The 22,976-nt window shown below is 45.9% G+C and overlaps 1 protein-coding gene across 6 annotated transcripts in view; it reads right to left on the reverse strand.

Annotated features, from left to right (window-relative positions):
* Positions 1–424: 424 nt before the first annotated feature.
* The window catches only part of RC3H1 (ring finger and CCCH-type domains 1), an 82,825-nt gene continuing 60,273 nt past the window's right edge, over positions 425–22,976 (reverse strand). For 2 of the 6 annotated variants that reach the window (XM_068141353.1, XM_068141351.1), the window contains exon 20: positions 13,652–22,358. In XM_068141353.1, the coding sequence (XP_067997454.1) occupies positions 22,208–22,358 (151 nt within the window). In that variant the 3' untranslated portion in view covers positions 13,652–22,207. Of the gene's footprint in view, positions 941–1,833; positions 1,899–2,496; positions 2,891–2,975; positions 3,114–3,432; positions 3,649–6,129; positions 6,509–9,825; positions 9,955–13,651; positions 22,362–22,976 lie in introns of those variants that run through there. The other 4 variants (XM_068141352.1, XM_068141350.1, XM_068141354.1 and 1 more) reach the window with 3 other exon arrangements.

Here is a 22,976-nt window from a genome sequence, read left to right on the forward strand (position 1 = left end):
CTACAGTACTCTTCAGCACAGGGCTAGTGCAAATCCTACTGCTCAAAGGGAAATCCACAGCCCTGGATGTGCAAGGCCTTCACTGGTGACTGCTCACTGCTTGGACATGTCAGACAAGCCAGAGCTGCTAGCAGGTAGGGCTCTGGTGTTTGCCAGCTCTTCTGGCAAGTGCTGGGTTAATGGTTGGGCTCCATAATCTTAAAGGTCCTTTCCAACCTAAGTGAGTCTGTGATTCTTCCACCGGCTAGCATTCCACCCAGAGCTGTCTACAGATGTTTCTGGCCCAGACAGCACATGCCACATGGCTGCTGCTGTTCCACTGACCCCTCCAGCATGGAGTTGCTCTGCTGAGAATGGGGAGCATAAGGAAAGTTTAAGTGAGTCCAGGAAGTGACTTAGTGAAAAGCGCCCATTCAGAGATAAGTTTGTTACATACAGATCTAGAGGCTTTTAATGAACTGGGGGATCAGAGTTACAGTTGGAGGCCTGGAAGGGAGGAGGGTTGTATGACAGCAATGCTGGGCTTGGGTTTGGGTGCTGAAAAAAATTCCAGCTTCTCTTTGAATAAAGGATGGAGCAGGTGAGAGGTCCTCTGAGCTCCCTCACCTGACACAGCAAGGAGCAGCTCAGCTGGATGCAGTCCCTCCCTGCAGCTTGCACCAAAAAGTGAGCCCAGGCAGCCCTGCTACAGCCCACATTTTGTGGCAGTACTTGACTGTGCCACTTCCAGAGGCAGAGGAGGGCAAAGCAGGCCCTGCCAGTCCCCTTAGGAGCAAGGATCAGCTATTCTGCCCATGAAGATGATGGTGTTGAGGGCAGCTTCCCGGATGAAAAGCAGGAAGGGCCTGTTGGCGTTGAAGATGACTCTGTTCATGGGGAAGGAGCGGCCAGAGACAAGAACAGCTGTAGCAGCCGAGGCCTCGCTGCCTTCTTCATTCACCTACAAACCAAGAGAGAGGATGGCATTACCGTGGGCATTATGGGGCCTGCACTTGAGTCACAACAACCTCATGCAACCACAGGCTTCGGGCAGAGTGGCTGTAGAGTTGCTCAGCAGAAAAGGACCTGGGAGTGCTGGCTGACAGATGGCTGAACATGTGTCCAGGTGGCCAAAGTGGCCACCAGCATCCTGGCCTGGATCACCCACAGTGTGGCCAGCAGGGGTAGGAAAGTGATTGTACTCGGCACTGGTGAGGCCACACCTTGAGTATTGGGTTCAGCTTTGGGTCCCTCACTCCAAGAAGGACATTGAGGGGCTAGGGCATGTCTAGAGAAGGGCAACAAAGCTGATGAAGGATCTGGAGAACAAGGGTGGTGAGGAGCAGCTGAGGGACCTGGGGGTGTTTAGTCTGGAGAAGAGGAGGCTGAGGGGAGATCTCATTGCTCTCTAAACTCCCTGGAAGGAGGCTGGAGTGATATCACCTGAAATTGTGCCATGGGAGCTTTAAGTTGGATATTAGGAAAGATTTCTTCACTGAGAGAGTGGTCAGGCATTGGAACAGGCTGCCCAGGGAACTGGTAGAGTCTCCATCCTGGAAGGTGTTCAAGAAATGCGTGGACATGCCACTCTGGGACATGGTTTGATGGCCATGGTGGTGTTGTGTCGATGGTTGGACTTGATGTTGAAGAACTTTTCCAACCAAAACAGTTCTATGATTCTAAGCTGAACATAGAGGACTAGTCCTGGATGCCAAGCTCCCACCTCTCCCCGGAGCCCCAGACTGCTGAGGAAGTAAACACCATGGGTTCAGAGCTGGTGTGTTTTTTTCCTTTAATACTTCATGTTTTCAAAAGCAAAAGAGGAAGACACCCCTGGGACAAAACAAGGCTTACCTCGAGAAAGGCTTTGTGGAAAGCCTCCGACACATACAGGTCTGTTCGGCCCTCTGCAATGATACCTGGCATATCAAAAAGAGGAAGGGAAAACAATGGGTTTCAACAGCACCTCTAGAGAGAACACACTTCTACCCTTCATGGCCTGTGTTTAAGCAGAAGGCACATCTGCCCTAAAATCAAAACAGCCTCTACCAACTGCAACTGATTGCTGAACTCCCATGCTCTTAGTGCAGAGCAAGGCTAAACGTCCATGAGGGGTCTTGGTCACTTCTCCTTACTATTCATGTGATAGAACGAGAGGAAGTGGCCTGAAAATGTGCCAGGGGAGGTTTAGGTTGGGTATTAGAAAAATTATCTTTCCTGAAGGAGTGTTCAGGCATTGGAACAGGCGGCCCAGGGAAGCGGTGGAGTCACCATCCCTAGAGATGTTCAAGGAACAGCACTTCGGGATGTGGTTTAATGGCTGTGGTGGTGTAGGTTGAGGGTTGGACTTGATGACCCTGGAGGTATTCTCTAGCCAAAACAATTCTATGATTCTATAATTGACTGTAGCAACATGTAAATGCTTCCTTACATGCTGCTGCACTTACTGCCCTGGCACCTGTGGAGGAATGGCTGCCTTCTACCTCCACCCTGCACCACCCCATCTCCACGTCTGACCTGGGAGTCTGGCATTCTCCGGACTGAAGAGATCTTCCAGGCCCATTTTCCTCAGCTTCTCCTTGACACTGAAGCTGTCCTCAATGCGGAAGCGAGGGAGGTAGACAAAGAGAGAGACCTCCCTCATGGAGTCTATCCAGTCCTGCAGCTTCTCGGATGTCAGGTCTCGCTCAACCTCCACCAATGGTGTGCCAGCCTTGGGCAGGACCAACACCATGGTGATATCATCCCCTTTGTAAGGCAGCTCCAGCACCTGGACATTGTCCTGGGCAACAGACGCATGGCGGAACTTGGCCTCTTGGTACATGATGGGGATTTTGCAGGTCTCACCACTGGCTTTATGAAACACATCCAGTTTAGTGTTTGGAGCTGGGAACTGTGACTTCCAGTGCCCCTGAGAGGGGGAGAGGGGAGGAGAAACATGAGCAGTGTTTCCCTCCCAGAGAAAGGGGCTGCTCCCCTGGCTTTGTTAACCATACCTTAAAATAAATGGTGTTGACCAGGATCAGGACAGTGAGGTCATCAATAGCTCTCTCTGGGATCACCTCTGTAATGCGATTCTCCGTCTTATTAGCCACCCACTCATTAATGATCTTCCTGGAGAGTTCTGGCTTCTCCTGAAGAAAGAGACCAGAGAAAGTTAAGGGGTTTAAACACCTCTTTGTATGCCTTCTGCAGAAGACATGAACAGGGCATGTGCTCCGCCAGGACACCGCTCCCAGCACAGTGCTGCAGTGTTGAGAAATGGGAAGCGACTGTGGGTGAGGTGAACTGAGACAGGGGGAGCCCTCTGCCTTCACCAATATCCCACACACCCAGAGTGGGGCATTTCCTGTGGGAATAATCCTGATAGGGGTGGAGCAAAAGCAGAAAAACAGAGTAGGGGACCAAACAGGAAAAAAAAGGCAAAAAAACTCCTGGGTAGTTGAAACTCACTTTGAAGTTCAAGGGCCAGAGTTTTGCTCCATAAACGATTTCACTGATGTTCTGGTAGGTCTCATTGAAGACCAATGACTTCTCCCCAAAGAGGCGGTTGGCGGACACCAGCTCTGAGGATTTGTTTGCTTTCTTGTAGAGCCGGCAGTTCAGCTTGGCGAAGAAGAAGTGGATCTGATCAGAGGTCTTCTCCGAGATGGTGTCGAATCGAAACACCTGCAGGAGCCAAACGGGGAGAAGGAATCCATGAGCAGGCTCTTGCACTCCCACAGCAGGTGGTGATGCAGCCCTTGCCTGCTGCTCAACAGCCTACATCATGGAGCCAAGCACTCTGCAGGCCCTCAGAGCTTCACCCTCCATGTTTGATTTGGAATCCAAGTCTACATAACGCCAACACATCACAAGCTCAACGAATGAGTCCTGGAGAGTCCAAAATGGAGGAGTAAATGCTGCTCAGCGTGCCCAGGTGAGCACGCAAAGGGTAAGCATTCTCAGCATGCTCCTCTTTCTGACTCTACTGATCAAGAGATGAAGGGCAGGGGGCAAGAGGACAGAGCCAGACTTTTTGCAGTGGAGGACAGTGTTGGGATAAGGGGCAATGGGCACAAACTGGGACCCAGAAGGTTCCACCTGGACATGAGGAAAAACTTCTTTGCTGTGAAGGTGCTGGAGCCCTGGAGCAGGCTGCCCGGAGAAGTTGCAGACCCTCCTCTGGACAGATTCCAAAACTGCCTGGGTGTTGTGATCCTGCACAGCCTGCTCTGGTGACCTTGCCTGAGTAATGAGGTTGGAGGAGGTCTCCAGAAGTCTTTCTCAACCCCCACACAATTCTGTGATTCCTTGCTCTACATACTTGGCTTTTGACTCATCCCAAAGACGACTCCAGCTCTTGCTCACTGAAGTTCCTTCCCTAGAGCTGTTGGCAGGACACCTGCCTGGATCTGCCTCTGTCCCCCACCCACTGTCATTGCCCCATCTGTCAGCAGAAGATCACAATTTTGTACATGTCTATCTCAAACATGGACATGATTTAGCTAGGCCCTTTAGGTGGTTCTGCAGAAGACACACTAAGGTGTTGGAGATGTTTTCCTCTGTGCACTGTGACCTCTGTCGGGGATAGATTCTAGCCTCCATATGAACCAGGAGGCTTCTTCCAGTGCCGCTAACATTAACATAATTCAAGCAGCCTGTTCACAACCCTCCTCCCACAGCCCAGTCAGAGCCTCACACGAGATGAACACTGCACTGATGAGGCCTGGAAGCAGCTCTCAGGTCAGTGCAAGTCACAGGACAACCCACAGGGTTTGTGCTAAACCCTCCTGTGATGATGCCAAAGGCTATTACCTTCCCAACAGCACTTCTCATGGCTTGTTGAGTAACTCTGGCACATCTTATCTGTTTTTGCAGGGAATGGGAACATGCAGCAATCACTTCAGGGTAGATTTCTGCAGCATAGTGAATTTTTTTATGTGCTCTTAGCTGCCAGCTGAAAGGACAATTATGATTTATCTACTACTATCCAGCCTCGGGGCTTTTAAGGCACAAAATCCCACAGCATGTTGCTCCACACCAACATCCAGGATCTTTGGCATTGTTTCCTACATGGCAAAGGTGGCGTTTGTGGCCATTCCATAAGGAAAAGGGAGAGATTAGGAGTGCAGCTCTTCATCCTGGGTGGCTCAGAGAGAGAAGGGTCTCCTCCTGGTGAGGAGGACTGCCCAGAAGGAACATGAGTGAAGATTTTGGGGACGGTTCACGGCTCTGCTCAAACTGTGTGGATAACAGCAGGAGACCCCAATGTTACTTAACCCCAGAGGCAGAACCTGTAAGGACACTGGCAGTGAGGACAAGTGGAGCAGTTTCATTCACACCTCTTGCAACTTGTTGCAAGGAGGGAGGCCCGTTTGGGGTGTAGTCTCCCATCTGTGAGGAAGGTATGAGCAGTACCAAACCCCACATGGCAGACAAGTGGGTCTGACAGTGAGAAGGGTGCTGGCACAGGCCTTGGAAGCTCGGACTTTTACTGTGCTGCTCTAAAACTGCTCAATAGAAACAGACAGAAGCTGTCTTGACCTGAGTGCTCAGGCTGTTCTTACACTTACTACAAAGAGGAGCACAAGAAGCAATTGATGTTCCCGTGGTCCCACAGGGTGACAGAGCTCTGGGAGCTGGGGGGAATGTGTGTCTTTAGTTTGGTCCCAAAGAAGAGAGAGAGAATGCAAAAAGAGCCTTTCCCAACAGGACTTGCTATCATGGCTCTTTCGGCTTTTTTAGTGCAAGAAAAGTTTTAGCCACCTGCTCAGACACGTGCTTGCCCAATCTGCATTCCCTTCCCTCATCTCCTAACTGGGCTTCCTTTCCCCCAGCTGAAGACTAACCTCTCAAAACCAGGAAATCTGTGCTGAATGCTGGATCCAAACAGACTCAGAGAAAAGAGCTGGGATCCATACATGCCCAGAGACAAGCAGCCCCTGTATGCCTTTCCCAGGAGCTTGGTCTCCCTTCCTGAGCCAGGGAGCCAGCCTGACCCAGAGAGCCCTTGGGCAGCAGTCAGCCACTGTCACCTTTGCTATCTTTCACACCCTGGTGACAGCTACAGGAAAAGGCTGAGGAATTCATAGAATCATTAAGGCTGGAAGAGACCTTGAAGGTCGAGTCCAACCATACAGAATCATAGAATCATTAAATGCTACCAACCTCCATGAGCTGCTGGAGGGTGCTACCACAAGCTCCAAGCTTGGTCATGGCAAAGGCTGTAGAAATGCTGAGGGGTGACATGAAGATGTTTTCCCCATTGTCCTTGGAGTCAGCCAGGTACTTGTAGAAGACAACAGCAAAGCGTGAGTTGGCCTTGGACAGCTCCCAGACGCGGGGGTTGGTCGATTCCGGGAGCTTTTCCTTCTCTGGCTCTTGCCCCTCACCCTCCTGGGGCTTCTTCTCGGGGTTGCGATAGATGCAGATAGGATTCACCGGGATGTCCCGGGGCTTTGCAGTGCAGATGTCTTCCACCACATAGGGCTCAGGGACCGCCAGACCCCAGACACTGACCAGGCACACCAAGAACAGATGCATTGTCCTGGAACCAGAAAGAGAGAGCTTAGGCACAGCCTGCCTGCCCATGCTGCCACCACAGCCATGGCTCCTGTTTCAGCCAGCCTCAGAGTGACAGGAGCCCCGTGGTCCTTTCCAATTGCCCTTTGTCCTGTAGCTGCAGGATAAACCAGGACAGACAACACCAGGATCAGGACAAGCATGCTTCTGAACACACGCTGCCTTCAGAAGCAATACACTGAAAACTTGCTGTCCCATAGCCCTGGGTGCAGTCCTTTTCAAGCAGCAGGCTCAGCCCTGACAAGTTTTTACAAACATGTATGATTTGAACTTCTGAGTCCTCCCCATCAGCCCCACAAGGTGGCTACCATGATGGGACCCTACCCATGTGGACACTTCCCTGAGACCAGCTATGATGGGAACCGGCACAGAATCACCAAAGCCACTCAGCTGCCCTGATCTGCAGCCCAGGTGCAGTTGTGTGTCTGTACAGATCATAACCCTTCTTCTTCATGGGGAGAAGCCCCAAGCTCCACACACCAGCTGGCCTTTGACAAAATGTTTTGGACTGTTTACTTCACCTTTTGCTGGGGGAGTCTCATAGTTTTACTGATCTCTTCTCCTTTCACCTGAGCTCCCCTGTCCACCTCAATTATTCTCTGTGCTTTCAGGCTCACCTCAGCTTTATGCTATTTAGGGTACTCAAACAGGAAACACTACATGAGTCTATGAGCTCCAGAGGTCCCTTCCAACCCCTATCATTCTGTTATACAGCAGAGAGGGGAGGTGACAAGAGGGAGATCTCCAGAGGAGTGGGTCCCTCCATTAATAGAGCATCATTGATCCCTTAAAACTGTACTTTAGAAGTGTGCATGCTGTGGCTGGTGCACCACAGTTATTTCTGTCCCGAGTCCCCCACATTTCAATGCAAAGTGACTGCTTCTGGTACCTGAGGAGGGTAGGCTTATGCTAATAACAGTGCTCCAGCAAAAGCAGGGTTCTGAAAGTCCTCTAGCAAGGCAGAGAGAATTGCTGTTTTCCTCTTTGATGAAGGAGAGGACCTGCACATCCTATCAGCTCTGGTAGCAAGGCCTCAGCTGCCATCCTAGGGCCAGCTGAGTGGCACACAAGAGTTGTGGTTTTGAGATGCCCCTAACATGACTCTCTTGGGTTGGTTCATGTACCCTGTGGGAGGAAGCTCCCAGACCGCAGTCACAACAGCTTGGGAAACAACTACTGGAAAGGGCTGGCAGCCTGCCCAGGACGTGCCTGCTGTGGAGGACTTTCTCAAAAGTTATGTCTAACTTCAGGGAGGTCTCTGCATGCTCCCACATACTCACTGCCACAGCTACCAAGTGCTGCCTCTTGAGTGACTAAAGATCCACTACACCGAGCACTGGTGACCTCTATGTCTGTGGATCTTGCCAGTGCTGGTGGGCCAGCACTTGGGGGAGGAAAATAGCTGATGTGGCATGGACGACACCTCTGGGTTCTTTCACAACCCCCTCCTCAAACTCTTGGGCAATGACTTCATCTTGGCTTCAGTTCCTCTGCAAAAGCAGGAATGACCTCATTTGGCACCAAGACTGCACGGAGCCCCAGAGGGCCCTCTCCAGCACACACTAACAGCATAGCAACCTGCACAGCAAGCAAACAGGCCCAACGAGATGGCCTCGCTCAGGCCACAGCACTGCTCTTGCTGCTTCCAGAGTGTCTTCCTAAACGGCTAGGGTGGATGCAACACCACGAGAGGGAAAACAAAAACAAACAAAAAAAACAAATCTAAAAGGGGAGGGAAGTCAACCACACACAGAAAACAAAAAACCAAGACCCAGAGCAAGAGGGCAAGAGAAAGGAAAACTATTCAGACAATTGAAAGCACTTCAGGAAGCGCTGCTCTTCCGAACCTTTCACTCCTACAGAAAAAGTCAGCCAGCAACAAGCCAGGCACACTTCTGTGCTGCCTGGCCCAAGGGGCAGGACTGCAGCAACCCTTGGCTGCCAGCCGGCAGCCCTCCCCCACACACTCTCAGCTCTCCCTGGCTCCAACAGCACTGACTTTCCTATGGCCATCCCACCACAGTCCCTGACCTGTCACCCTGCTCAACTCCAGGGAAAGGTATGCCCACAGGGATGTGCTGACCTGTCTGACAAGCACAGCTGCCTGCTGCTGTCAAGACAGAGACAGATCATGGTGTCCAAAGTGCTGCTAATCTCACATTTAAAACACAAAGCTCCAGCAAACACCTTGTCTTCATCCTGTCCTGATTACATCAGGGGCACTCCCTGTTTCTACAAGTGGAGTCCTGAATCCATTAGCATAGAGGACATACAGGACTTCACACTAACGGCTTAAATCCAAATTTATCAGCAAATAACGCTGATTTGGCCCTTCACACATGCAGTCTTGTGTCATACAGCCAAGAGCCCTTGCTATTTCTTAGGCCAGGTCTTCACTGGAGGACTTGGCTGAAAAACATTGCTCCTCAACTCCCCCCCCGCAGCTCCTCAACACTCCCTTTCCCCAGCGGCACTGCCACGCACTCCATACGTCAACTGCTTTCATCCTGGAAGGATCCCAAAAGTATGACTGCAACATCACGACCTAAAAGGGGTTACTGGCAAGGAAGAATGTAAGAATTAGAAAGGGCTGTTTTTAATGCTTCACTTCTCTAAGAAGTGTAGAAAGCCAAGCAACAAGTTGCTGATTCAGCCCAAAGTCAGAAGGCTCTGGTGAAGCACAGGGAAACTCCCCCACCCCACACCTGCTGTGCAGCACAACTGGGCTTTAGCCAGCACAAGACATTTTCATCCCAGTTCTTCATCAGCGCTTCAAAGGTCAACTAACTGGGCTTGCAGACCCACAGCTCACCCTCCAGGAACGGTGCTAGGGTATTTACTGGTGCTATTTATCTGCTGTGAATGTCCCACAGTAGCCATGTGGTGTGCTAAAGAGCCCAGCAAATGTTAATGACTGGCTCTCAAGAAAAAAAGCCTTCTCTGTCCCCTCACACTCCCAAACAGCACTGCAAAGCAAATCATTAGTGCTCTTTGACAGCCAGGCAAGAGATCAAGAGTTACTCAGAACTACATGACCTCATGAATTGTTCTCCACACTATGAAACATTGCTACAGGTTGGGGGTAGAAATCAAGCACGACACTACAGTGAGCCTTTGTGACAGCTGGGATGGGAGAATGCCCCAAAACAGCTCCTCAGGCCAGAGCAAAAAAACACTCTAGCAGCACCTCAATTTCACAGGCTTTCCCTTTTCATAAAGGAAAATGAACCTATTATGAGGACTTAATTAACAATGAAAAACCAGCATAGATACCTCTCTTACCTGTCCCTGTACCTCTAGCCTTCTGCTTTTGGGATGTAAATGCAGATCGTGAGGAGGACAGGTAGTCTTGCTTGAACCCAAACTAGCCACGCAGTTTCCCCAGTGGATTTCTGTGTTCAAGCAGAGCTGAGACAAAAGCAGGGGAGGGTGGGAGGGGAGTGGGATGCTGAGGCCAAAGGCTGATGACCAGCTGCAAAAGGTTAAGCAAAGAGCAGGGTAAAAAGGCAATGTTTAGTTTGAAAGAAGTTTTAAAGTTCAATCTGACAAGGGAAAGTTCTATCATCCACTCCATGCAAGCACCAGATGCATTCAGTTTTTGACAACTAACTGCTCATGTCATAAAAAAACTCAAACACCAATACTTTCAAGAGTTCAAATAAAAGTGTGATGACCTAAGATATTTGTAAATCTCACTCTGGTATCTTCTAGCTCAGCAAAATGTTTCCCCCTATCCTTAAGACCCGTCACCTCCCAGCTCCCAAACAAGCACAAGCTGGGAGAAACTGCCCCGCTTGGACACTCCACAGTGTTAAACATGTCCCCTCTTAACCACACTCACCTTTTCCCTTGCACAGCTGGATAGCTGAGGGTGAACAGCACCTCTTTCCTCCTCGCTGTGCTGAGCAACAGAACTTCACATCTACAATGCAGTTCCTCTACAAATTCAATAGCCTCCTGAATATCAAAAGCCAGAAGCTAGCTGGCTGAGTGAACGCTAAAGCTGCCTTGTTACTGGCTTCCAGTAAAAGCCCAGCACCTAATGGAAAAACGCAGCTTCAAACTGGTTTGGAGTGAAGTAAAAGCCTTTGTTATACCAGTAAGGGCTAGAATAAAAATGGAAGAGACTGCAGAAATAAATGCAGGTTACCAAAAGGATGACATGCTCTGGACCCATCTCTGCTTTTATGGGCTCCCCTTCGCAGCCTGGGGCCACAAGTGCCACTCTTAAAAACTGCCTCTGCCCAACCCAGCACCCTTCCTGCACTGTGGCCAGTTCCATAGCCTGGGCTATCTTCATCAAAGCAAGCACAAAAGCTGCACAATCCACCCTGAGTCCTGCCTGCAAATATGCACGACCCTCTGCTCCTCAGAACTGCAGTCTGCATGGTTCAGCTTGAGCCAGACCTGTAGCACAAGTCTGAGTAACCTGTAGGTTAGGCATTTGCAATCTTTTGCGGGGGATAAAACCTTTATGAGTAAGGATGGACTCACACACTGTGCCTTGCTGCTCTAGCTGGCTGCTGGTTTAATTTCCCAAGGTAAATCCACATGCTTGCAGGGTCTTCAGGCTGAATCTGGGACCTTCTGCACCCAGCAGAGCCCACAGGCAAACATTCATACATGTGTGTCCATTCACCCAAGGCTGAGAGGTGGTTTAAGGCAGTAAAACCAAGAGCAAACAGCTATTGTGTCTTGCACTCCCTGTTTAGCTCAAGCTAACATGAACAAACTCCTACAGTGACAAAGTTCCCCAGGATGTGACTACTTGCTCACTTCACTGTAAAAGAGACCAAGCAGCTAAAGCTGAGCAGCAAAATGGTGGTGGGCCTATTAACAGTGAGGTTAATTTCAGAACTGACACTGCAGGGCTGAAGGGATCTGTGAGCTGCCCAAGCCATACACTCTAGGGTAGCCATGCCAGCATCTGGGTGCAGCACCTAAGTGGTTGCTGTTCAGCTCAAAGCAACAACCCAGCACTCACACCTGGGCAGAGCTGGGAAGCATCCAAAATGTCAAAAGGTGTAAATACAAGGTCTTAGCTGTATTGTTTGTTCTAGTGGACTGGTTCTCTCCCAAAGCGTCTGTGCAGAGACCCAAAGCAGGGATGAGCCGCTCAAAACCACCAAGCTCCAAAGCTCTAAGCCTAGCAGCCTGGGGCAAGATGAAGCATCGTGCCTCAGTTCTAGTTTCTCACACACAGGCATGGAACTGAAGTTCACAGTTATAGGGAAGGAGGTTACAAAGTAACTCAAGCTGTCTCAAGCCAGGACAAGGGAGCTCTTCACTATGGGCGCTGCTGCCTTTTCCAAGTGCTTGTGGAGCTGTGTGGCACAGCTTTACAGAGAGCAGAGCTCAGGATACTGTATGGCAGCAGGGAGACAGTGTGCTATCTCAGCATGCTTGCCCTGTCTTCCAAAATGCCCCTTTTTTTGGAGAAGCAGAAAAGAAACCGGCCTCAAACGTACCTGAGTGGTGAGCAGGAACCCATTGGTTTGTGCTTTGGGTCCTGACTGGTGAGCTTCATGGACTCCGCAAGGCTTAGACATTTCTATGGAAGAGGATCTCTGTGATGATGTTAAGCAGTTGGGTAAAGGCTCATGGGGCATAACCAAAATCCCAAGACAAAGTGAGAGGAGAAGCTTCTCTTGGGTCTGTGTGAGAAGAGTCTCATCATGGGGACTTCTATAAGTCCCATATAAGTCCAGATGATTTTTGGCAGCCTCAATTTTACAGCCCCAGTGTACTTGCTTGAAAATCCCCACCAGGGACAGAGTTTAGTGGTGACCTGGCAGTGCTGGGTTAATGGTTGGATTTTAGTATCATAGTATCAGTCAGGGTTGGAAAGGACCACAAGGATCATCTAGTTCCAACCCCCCTGCCGTGGGCAGGGGCACCCCACACTAGATCAGGCTGGCCAGAGCCTCGTCCAGCCTGGTCTTAAACACCTCCAGGGACAGGGCCCCAACCACCTCCCTGGACAACCCATTCCAGGGCCTCACCACTCTCATGGTGAAGAACCATGCTCTTAAAAAGTCTTTCCCAACTAAATAAGTCTGTGATGATGTATAGGGAGGAAGACTCACGTACTCAGAGCGAGATGGGATCAAGAAATCCTGTTATCCTTTCCCAGCTTCCTTCTATCCTTGTTATCCATACCCAAAGGGGAAAAAAAGAAGTGCATCAGCTGCTATGCAACTGAACCCAGTCTCCCTCTTTCCTGTATAAAAACCTCCAAGTTTCCCCAAAGCTCTCCTGATGCAGAGTAGCACTTCAGATGATCTTTAAATGCCAGCCACTACAGAAACAGAAGGTTTTTTCCTTCCCAAGTGACTACCTGAGCATCCTGGATCCTCAGACCAGTGAAGGGAAAGGAAACCACCACAACTTGAATCATCTAGTTTTCTGCTGGATACAATTTCCTTCATAAGAACTGAATGCTTCAGGCCATCTAGTGGGAAAGTACAACAGTAAAGTGTGAGGGGGCCAATCAACCAGCACTCCAGCCCAGCAAAGCCCACAACTTGGGACTGGACCCATGGTGTCTGAGCTCATGCATTAAATCCCAGGGCAGAAAGTTGTGCTTGCCCTGGGACAGGAGGAGGAAGAGTTTTTCAGCAAAGCAGCAGCTTATCCCATGTCAGACTGAGTTCAGTGAGTCTCAGGCTTATAGCCAGACTTCTTAAAAGCCCATGAGAAGAAGTGAAAGGAGAAGATTGAAAACCACAAAGCTGACTGCAGAGCAAACCTTATTCCAACTCTAAGGCAAGTCCCAAACAGGCTCACACTGCTTGCCCCTTGCTCTGAAGGCTTTGGTTTGCTCTCTTTGGTTTTTAAATCCGTAGACTTTACTCAAGCAATTAGCAAAACTGATTGGGTATTCTCTCTTGGTCACCACATTATAAAGTTACTTTGTCTACAAATAGAGTCAGAAGAGAAGAAATCTCCAGAGGCACATGGCTTCTCTGATACTGGCATCTCTCACACTCCAGCCCAGAAAACACCCTTTGACCTGGAGAAAGTCTCACAGGGCCAGCCTTACACCTCACACAAAACTTGGAAGAATGCACATTCACCCCAGACAGAAAATAAGAGATATTTCAAAGTGTTGTCCATTAATTTATCATTTAATATAAATGCTGACAGAAAAGCAGATAAGATCTTATGGACACTTCCATCTATTTACAGATCACATAGTGAATCACCACCTTTCCACTCATCATTTTTTTGTTGTTGAGTCTGTAACTCAAGGGACCCTTAGACACTATGTGGAAGCATGGTGAGGATGAGTCAGCTTGAAGAGAGAGAAAAGCAAGATGAAGAGGGAAGAAGGAATAGCCATTTCAACATGTGGTCTTTTCTATATAACCACCATGCACACAGAACAGGGCTTCACTTCCTTGTTCTTCAATACAAAAGTGACACTGCTGGCTCTAGAGTTCCACAAAAGAAACAAAGGAGACAAATGCTGACTTTCAGATCTCTGGATCCTCTTGTCTTTTGCCTCCTTCAAGCCACTCTGTCCCAATTCAGCATACCTAGAAGGGTTTTCTTTCAAGGTTAAAAGTAAATTCCAGGCGTAAAGAGACAGGGAAGTGAATAAGTAAGCTCTTTCTTCTACTCCTTTTGTCACCTCAGTTTCTCCCAAAGGTAGTGAGAGATCTAACCTTTCAAGGAAAGGGGTATCAATGCCTTGTACACCTCTGAATGTCTCCCTCATGCTCAGGCATATATGGACAAGACTTCAGAATTCCCCTGAACTTGCAAAGAATTCACTATGGAATTCTTCTCGTACATTCTATTTCATGTCTACTCCTATTATAAACGTTTTGATAGTTACAAACAATAAATACTCACAACACCAACCCAGAGTCAGCCCTTCCCATAAAGGTTCAAGACTTTTGGTTTTTTTTTTTTTTTTTGATGGGGCAGAGAAGCAGGGAAGGAAGAAGGGAGCAGAAGGAGAAGAAAAGCAAGAGAAGAATCAATTCAAACAGAAAGACAGAATTCATGGCATTGTGTTTCGCTTTGATTGATGAGAAGAGTAGGCAGGGAAATTTCACTTATCCAGGATCCAAAATAAGTTCAAGAAATAGTTCATAACCTGACTCAACAAACCTCATGGTCTCCTTTATTACCTAGGCTATCTCTTTTTTATTTTATTGTTTGTTAAATATACCTCTGCAGGGCACAATCACATACAATCAATACGATTGGAAAATTACATGAGCTCTATCCCAAGCATATATGCACCAATGTTAAAAAGTTATTTAAAAAACAAACAAACCAACCAACCAACCAAAATAAAATAAACTCCACCCAAAAAGGTGATAATGACTGCAGAATGTCTCGGGGAGACTTGTACAGAACTAAGAAGATCAAAGAAAACTAGGCTTACAAAAAAACAGGAGAAGAATCAAATCAAATAGTCACCTACAGAGAAATCCCACAACTGGAAGTAGATGATTTCAAAGAGGAGGTGGGAGCTGCCACATGGCAGATCCCACAATGGTTCCTCCTCCCACTCATGCTTTGCTTCAGCTCTTCCTCCCCTTAACAACAAATACAATGGGGAAAGAGCTTGGTAAGATGCTACCAGTTATAGGAAATAGTGGGAAAAAAAAAAATCCAGCACAGTTGCAAAGCTGACTTCAAGGAAAGCTCCTCTTAACATAGAGGCTGCTTACACAGCAAGCAGAGGCCAAAGGGGTAATGGGAACTCCTTAAAATTAGGAAAAACTGGAATTCATTTGATCTGCCCATGTTCAAACAGCTTCATTTGAGAGGCTGGGGATTAGAGGTACCAATTGTGACCTGTGCAGCAGCTGTGATGTGGATGGGGTCTCTTCTCTTCCCTTTAGGTTTGCTGTACACATTTCTAACATGCTACCAGGTTTCTGTTTTTAAAAGCTAGAACTAAAGAGATCAGTGCACACGTCCAGTTGTGGGATCCATCCAATACACAATCTGGTTTGGATGCCAAAGACTTGTGAGTACTGTCTGCCACAGAACTATTAATAAAACTTTTTACCATTACAAAGTAGTAAATAATTTTTTTATACATCTTAAACATCAAATATGCCACAAGATTTTTTTTCTTTTGCTCAGAGATATGTTTTCCCCATACACATTCATCATTTCTAACACTTTTTGTTTTCAGAGACACTGCACCACCCCTTGCTTCCATCTTTCCCAAAACTTTATTTTTCAAATTGAACTTGATAATCATGTTTCCCTGAAACTTTCAGGCTGTTGAATGGGTTGTTGGCTGGAATATGAACTCATCCAGCTTGCATATCAAGCGACATGTGCCTTGCTGGATGAAGCTCGGCACCTCCACTTCCCCACATGCTGAATACTTGCCAATTTGCACCAAGACCAGACAAAACTCACTGGGAAAGATCAGCTAATTATTAAGGTTACTAACCTTAGGCATCCAATTCATTATTATGGTAACTTATTTCAAGCTTTGAATGACTAGGATGTTCCCAAAGCAGACAAATCCACATTCCCACATGCTGTTTTTATGGGCACAATTTCAGCCAGAGCTGCACCCTCTTTGCTTATTGTAGTGTTCAGTTTCCATGGCATGGCATTATACTTGCCACTGAGAAATAAAATGATAAATCAAATCAATATTAAGCTTGTTCTCCTTTCCCTGCTAATCAAAGCTCTGCCTCCACCTCAAGAAGTGCCTCGAAGACTGACAACACTAAGCAGTTACATTCTTCTTCCTGCACAAGAATGAAGACCACATGTTAACTATGTAGGGACACTGTGCTGACATAACATTGCCCTAAATCCCTTACTGATATTGTATAGTCTGAACTAACTTGCTCTAGTCTCCCCCTGACATTTAAACAGAATAATGTAGTTGAGTATAGAAATGAGAATCCCCAGTGAAGTCTGACATTTCAGATTTTGTTTGATCTGAGGACAAATCAATTTGCACTATATAATCTGTACAAGCTGCTATATCCCAAGGAACAACCACCCAAGCCTTAGCACCAAGACTGGATCTAAAAGGTGGCCCACTTTCACTTTCCTCATGGATTCACATTTATTCAAGCAAAGCAGATGTTTTTCCAGTTCATGTCTAAATTACCATTTAAACATCTCAAGAGCATTTGCTTCCTTGTTTTCATCCAGGGGAATTGATTTACTTTGATGGAAAAGAAATGAAGCTGCTGACACTGACTCTTTTTCAGCTGTTTTTAAATCACTGTTACCACTATTAAGAGACAGAAACAGGAAAGTGAATGCTTCAGTTTTGCTCTGTGTTTCTTCTATCTTTTCCTTCTGTGTTCTATTATTTTAGAGCTCAAAAAAAAATGTCTTCATACATACACAAACAAGCACAGAACTTGCAGAATGCTTATGTGATTTTTTTTCTCTTCTGTTTCAGAACACAGAAGATGAGGTGACACTCCTGCTCTTGAGCCTCCTGATTATTAGCACTGAATTTCTTGGACCCCAAAAGTAGGTCAGAAATAGCTACTTAGGTACTTCATATTGGGGTTCTTCAGATAACTATCCATTAAGTCTGTTCCATTTTAGTCTAGATTTACAAATGGAAGTGGCAAGGAAAATGAGGGTTTATGCTACTCTTGACATCCAGATTTCTCTCTGTACCTAAAAACTTTATTAACAGTCTACAGGAGTTTAAGTCAGATCAAGGGAGGGAATTGCAAGCAGCTTGCTTGTATTATCAATGAAAAGCCTCACTCCTAGTCCTTTCTAATAATTTGCCCCACTTTGCTCAATTTGTGCTGTCAAGAGATGATACCACCATACAGATTTGCTTCTTTCACATCTAATTTAATTTAATGCTACAGTTTGACAAGTCTTTTCAGTTCCAATGGGCTTAAAAGTCAGTCACATTTGCAACACAGATTTCTCATGTACTGTAAATGAAGACATTTTAAATCAGTATTCAATTTAAACACTTAAAGAACAATGCTTCTTTGATTACATAATATTTCTCTGTTCCTCTCCCTCTCTAAATGAGCCACTCTGTCAGCTGAAAGTGTGCATGAGAGACTGGGGGATAAAAAAAAAAGTCAGAATACCCCAGACTCATCTTGGTACACTGCAAATTGTATGAGTAAATGGAATGATTTTCCACAATTCAATGCATGGGTAAGGCTTGACAATCAGGATAATACAGTCAACTCTCAAAACCCTACAAAGATTTGACAATCAAAATGGCCATACCAGGACAGAAAAAAAAAAAAAAGTAAAGCACAAGTCTTTGGCTCTCCTTTAAAGAAAAACAGCAGTTCACCATGTTTATACAGCTCCCCCATTTGCCTACCAGTAGGGGCAATATCACATTTGTGCATCACTGAGTAATAACACCATTAGAAAAGGCAACTTCACAGAAGTTATTGGCTAAGCGAATTCATTTGAATGCTCTGTTTTGAGGCAGCAAGCTGTCACTGTTATTACAATCAGGGAGGGTGAATGGGCAAGCCAGAGAAGGGAAGGACAAAAGGCAGAAAAAGTCTCAGAAGGAACCAGACAAAGAAGGACTTGAGAACGGGACAACAGTGTTGCAAGTCTGAAAGGTACTCTCATCTAAAGAAAATAAGTCCTACTCTGAAATGGGACAGGATATGACAGTATACGAGAGGGGCAGAAGAAAAAGTAGTAGCTTCTCCTATTAAGAGAATTAAGTCACAGGAAAGGAAGAGGAGACACAAAGAGGAGGAAAATAACATTATGGAATAAACAAACATCATTTCTACACAAACTGAATCACTGAGATACTAAATCTTAATTTAAAACTTGAAGCTTTTAGGGGGTTTGTCTGCACTGGGGCTGAAACCCAGGTATCAATGAGGGTTCAAAGTTGTCTAGCTCAAGGAGAAAATCTAACCTACCTACCAAATGATGCAGTAGTGCCCTAACACCGTTGTAATATTGTTTCTTCTTGCCCAAGCAGATCGAACTAAACCACTTTCTAGCTGATGCCAGTGTCACTGAGGTGCAATGGCCTATGGAGAAGAAAGCAGCAGGACAGAGTTACTGCAGAAATTTCCATTACATGTAGAGCTACCTGCCTTCCCAGTTCTACTAGCATGCTTTTCCACAAAAAGGGAAAAAATTCACATGTAGCTTCCAGGAAGTAATTTAAAGCATGCACTAAGTTCTGCTATTTCACTTGTTTCATCAACTGAACCTCTGCAAAAAAAAACATGGAAAGGATAAGAGGAGGAGGGGCAAAAAACCAAATCCCCAAATCAATACTGTTGGTAGATATTAAACAAACTATTTAACAAGCTGAACTATAATACTGGGCAAACAGGGCATTCACCTGGACACACTGATCACAACAAGGACACTATGCACAAAGTACAGCACGGAGAGGTGGACAAAGGAGAGAAAAAAAAATACCACAAAAAAAAAACCCCAACAAAAACCCCCACACCACACCAAAACCCAAAAACCCCACCACGAGCAAGGTCTTCCTTCTAATCCACGGGGTTTGAAAGCATTTACCATCTGTAGGCCAGCAATCTGAATAGTTCTTACTGCAGAATTTCTCCCGGGAACAGAAGTGGAGGGGAAAAAAATAGTTAATCCCTACCCTGGTAAGGAAACTAGCTGGCACAACTAATAAGAGGTAAAAAGGCTTTTTGGCCCCCCTCCAGTTTCTTCCTAGTGTTGAAAATGAATCTGTAGATTCAAACATGTCATAACCGTCTTTGAGAATTCATCTCATAAAGGATGAGGACATAAAGGATTTCTGCAGTCAAAACCCAGGTACTTTCTGGGCTTGTCCTCCTAGATTAGAATATTGCACTTATTACCTCAACTAAAATTAGCTCCTTGGGTTAATAATGACACAACGGGAAGAAGTCAACTCCTCCAAAGCAACAAGAAGGCTGACCTGAGGGTGGTGCTCTGCACTAAGGATGGGAGAAGAGGGCAGAGTGCCCGTATCAGCTGACTTGTGAGCAGGCTGCCAGGGGAACACATTAATCATCCTCATGGCCAGGAGCAGAGGAAGAAGGAACAGACCTGCCGAACTCAAAACTGCATCAGCCTAGTACTGCCTGGCTCAAAGGGGAGCGACTGTGATGCTAGGCCTCAAGTAGGAGCTACGGATGGATGGGGGCAAGGCAGAGATGAAGCCGTTGTAGCGTAAAGGTGACTCTCAGCCAGAAGTTAAGATGGGTTAGGGAAGAAAAAACAGAAGAAAACAAAAGAGCAAGGAAGCAAGCTTCAGAACTACTGCTGGCAATTAAGAGGCCAAAGTTCAGCTAAGAAAAAAATAAACCCATGTGAAGACATATGGAGAGCGTGGGCGTTGAAAAATGCCTTTATTTTCATTTAGTGCTTCTACCTCCCAGACATTTGATCACAACAGCTGCGCTCATGCGAAAAAATTCTTAAAACATACCCAATATATATACAGATATAACTATGTATATATGTATATATATATATATTTATATATAAATTTTTATTTAAATAAAAAAGAAAGCTCGAATCCCAAGCCAATATGTGTATCAAATCCTTGACCAGCCAGGTCTGTAGGGCATAATCAAATTCAATGTGAAATAGTATACAAACGCGGTGCCTTGACTGGGCAAATTAAATAATTGCTACTCAAAAGAGTCTTCTGTTTGGACTCTCCTACTGGTAGGCAATAGTGGGACTGTATCCCCTCCCACCCACCCCCCTTTTGTTGTATTTAACAGTATGATGAATGCGAAGCTTAGCTCAAGGTTGCTATGACCTCAGCAGGAGTTAAGGAAAAAATAATAATTATCAAAACCAACAACATAAGAACCACAAAACTAAAAACCAAGAAAACATATTAACTCTTGCTTTACCCAACCAAAGCAATGCAGTATTTTATTACATAACCAGTGCTTTCCCATTTAGTAGTCTAACCCAGAAAGGATAAACAAGAACAGGCCAAGAAGGTGCAGAGGAAGCAGTACTTGAAAAATCATTCTCCGCAAAGTTGTTCTTCTGCAGGGTCTCACCCCAGCGTGTGTCAGAGTCAAAAAATGTGCAGCAAGAGGAAAATCATGTACATTTCTTGAACTTTTAAAGAGAACATGTAGAAAGGCTGATGGCTTCTCCAACTCATGCTTACAAAGCATCTGCTTGAAGCAGCAGCACACTAGATCTATCACTAGATCTGCTTTTCAGCACTTCTGATCACTTCTGACAGGGTCTGTGCTGCACCATAAGTGGTTGTCTTGGTCCATCTTTTCCCCTGCAGCAGGGGAATCTAGGAAGGGTTTGCTGCAGCAGTGGTAGGTAAGGTGCATCCAGATTCTCAGTTGTCAAATTCTAAACACATACTGACACATGCCAGCTTTCTATAGGAAATGAAAACTCCCCTGTGTTTTAAAGACTGCCATCACCAATGCGCACAAACCAAAGAGGATCTTTTTCCTCAGTAAAAGGCCCTCTCAGCAGTGCTACAATTAAACAATTGATGTACCACTGAATATAAGAGAAGAAAAACAAAAATCAGATTAGAGAGGAAACTATCTTTTTAATAAATTAGCAATAAAGAAAAAACATAAGGCAAGAGTTGCTGTGAAGAAGGCATATATGAAAGACCTGCTTCAAAAGGCCATTAAGTCCCTCTGCATCAACTGAATTGTATGGACTTTGGGAAAGCTTGTTTAAAGGCATAATGAGAAAGGGGAAAAATACCCCAGCAAGCACTGGATGAACCAAGATGGTTCACCAGCACATTAGTAGTTAACACCCTTCCAGCAACTGCCCAACCTTGTGTTCTCTCTGCTTCCTACCTCTGCTTCAGCGATGGCCTTCACCAGTTGAGCCTCTACCGCAAGCCCAACATAACCAGCTTCAGAACAGCCATGCTGTAGTAGACTGGTCTGCACTCTGCTGACCTCTTCAGTTCCAACAGAAAACAAAAGGCCAGCACCCTTCCAATCAAATAACATATGATGGACACTGATTTTGTTATCCTCTTTAACTGCACATGCTGTGCTGGGCAATACAATGAGGACAGCACCTGCTGCCTTGCAAAGATTCTGTCACTTCTTTAAACTTCAATTCAGCAAAAACTCTCGCACAAGCTAGGGTTCATTTCCTAGCTACACTAGGAGGAACTGTTTTAAGGATGAAGTTTGCTGCACATCTTTTGACACTGCAATTCACAGCTTACTCTCCAAATCCCACTCCCTGCTTACCCTTAAACCACACAAGGGAGTTGGCCAGGCTGTTTTAGTCGTTGAGAAGTTCAGGTGATGAGGAATTATGCACTGGGTATGTAATAATACCAAAGAAAAAAAACAAACCTACCTCATTAAGATCATACAATTAATCAAACAGAGTATATATATAATATCTTTTTTTTTTTTTAAGCCCTGGGATCCAAGGCGTCCAAAGTTATTAAAATAAAGTTCATTCACAGAACAAAAACAAATTTAATTTGAATTGCTTGCAGATACTGCTAATTCTCATTTTTTTTTTAATTAAAAAATGCGTTAATGTGAACTATGTGCAGGACTTGTTTCTAGTAGTTGTGTTTGTGCACATTGCCTCTGGACCTGCTGCTCTGCTACTGCTGTTGCTCCTGGGTTTCTCCAATCACCCCTGGAAAAAAAACATGATGGAAGCTACCACCGCCCCAGCTGAAGAATCTCTGGGGTATGCTGGCCTCACTTCACGGAGCAGACGTGGGTGTAACTCCCACTCTCTGGGAGTCGTGGTTGTCTCCTCCTCCCTCCGGGTCCTCTGACAGGCTGAGAGATGCTGTCTTGTTTGACAGGAGGCCAATGTTCTCTTGTGTCAAGGCTGATCCATTTGGAACATCACTGCTGAAAGAAAGTTGAGAAGACAGAGAAGGAGGTGAAGGGAAGTAATTATGGAGAATTTTTAAGTAAAAGGACTTAAGGTTATTTGTTGCTGCAGCATCTCAATGAACAGCTGTGAACATGTAAAGGCTTGCCTTGTATAACAAAGAGGTTGGTGTACTGCAGATGCTGATCAGAAAATGAAGTACCGAGACAAGGCTAATTAAAAATAAACCAGGCTACAGACTTTTAAGTTTCTAGATCAGTCATGTTTTGCAAAGCATTTGGGTATATGGCCACAAGCGGTACAGTATCCATCTGCACAATGCATACATTCCAGAACAGTTAACTTATTTTTTACTTAAAAAAGAAATAGTTGTTCCAATTTTCTTAATTCCAGAGTTCCAAATGGAAAAACTAAGTTTCTGCTCTGGAGGCCTCAATCTAATGGCACAGCAGAGAACTCAAGAACTGATTGTCAGAAGAAAGCACAGACTTCATACACAGTCGAGGAGGAGACACTTTCTGAATAAATATCCAAACTCCAAACTGCTGCAAGCGTGGTGAAACATCTGAGCCTTTCTATTCAAAGTTTCAGTCTGAATACACACAGATGCTTGCTGTGTACATTTCCAGCCA

Source organism: Melanerpes formicivorus, unplaced genomic scaffold (genome assembly GCF_026170545.1).
Source record: "Melanerpes formicivorus ecotype bairdi unplaced genomic scaffold, bMelFor1.0.p_v2 SCAF_7, whole genome shotgun sequence".
Lineage (NCBI taxonomy): Eukaryota > Metazoa > Chordata > Aves > Piciformes > Picidae > Melanerpes > Melanerpes formicivorus.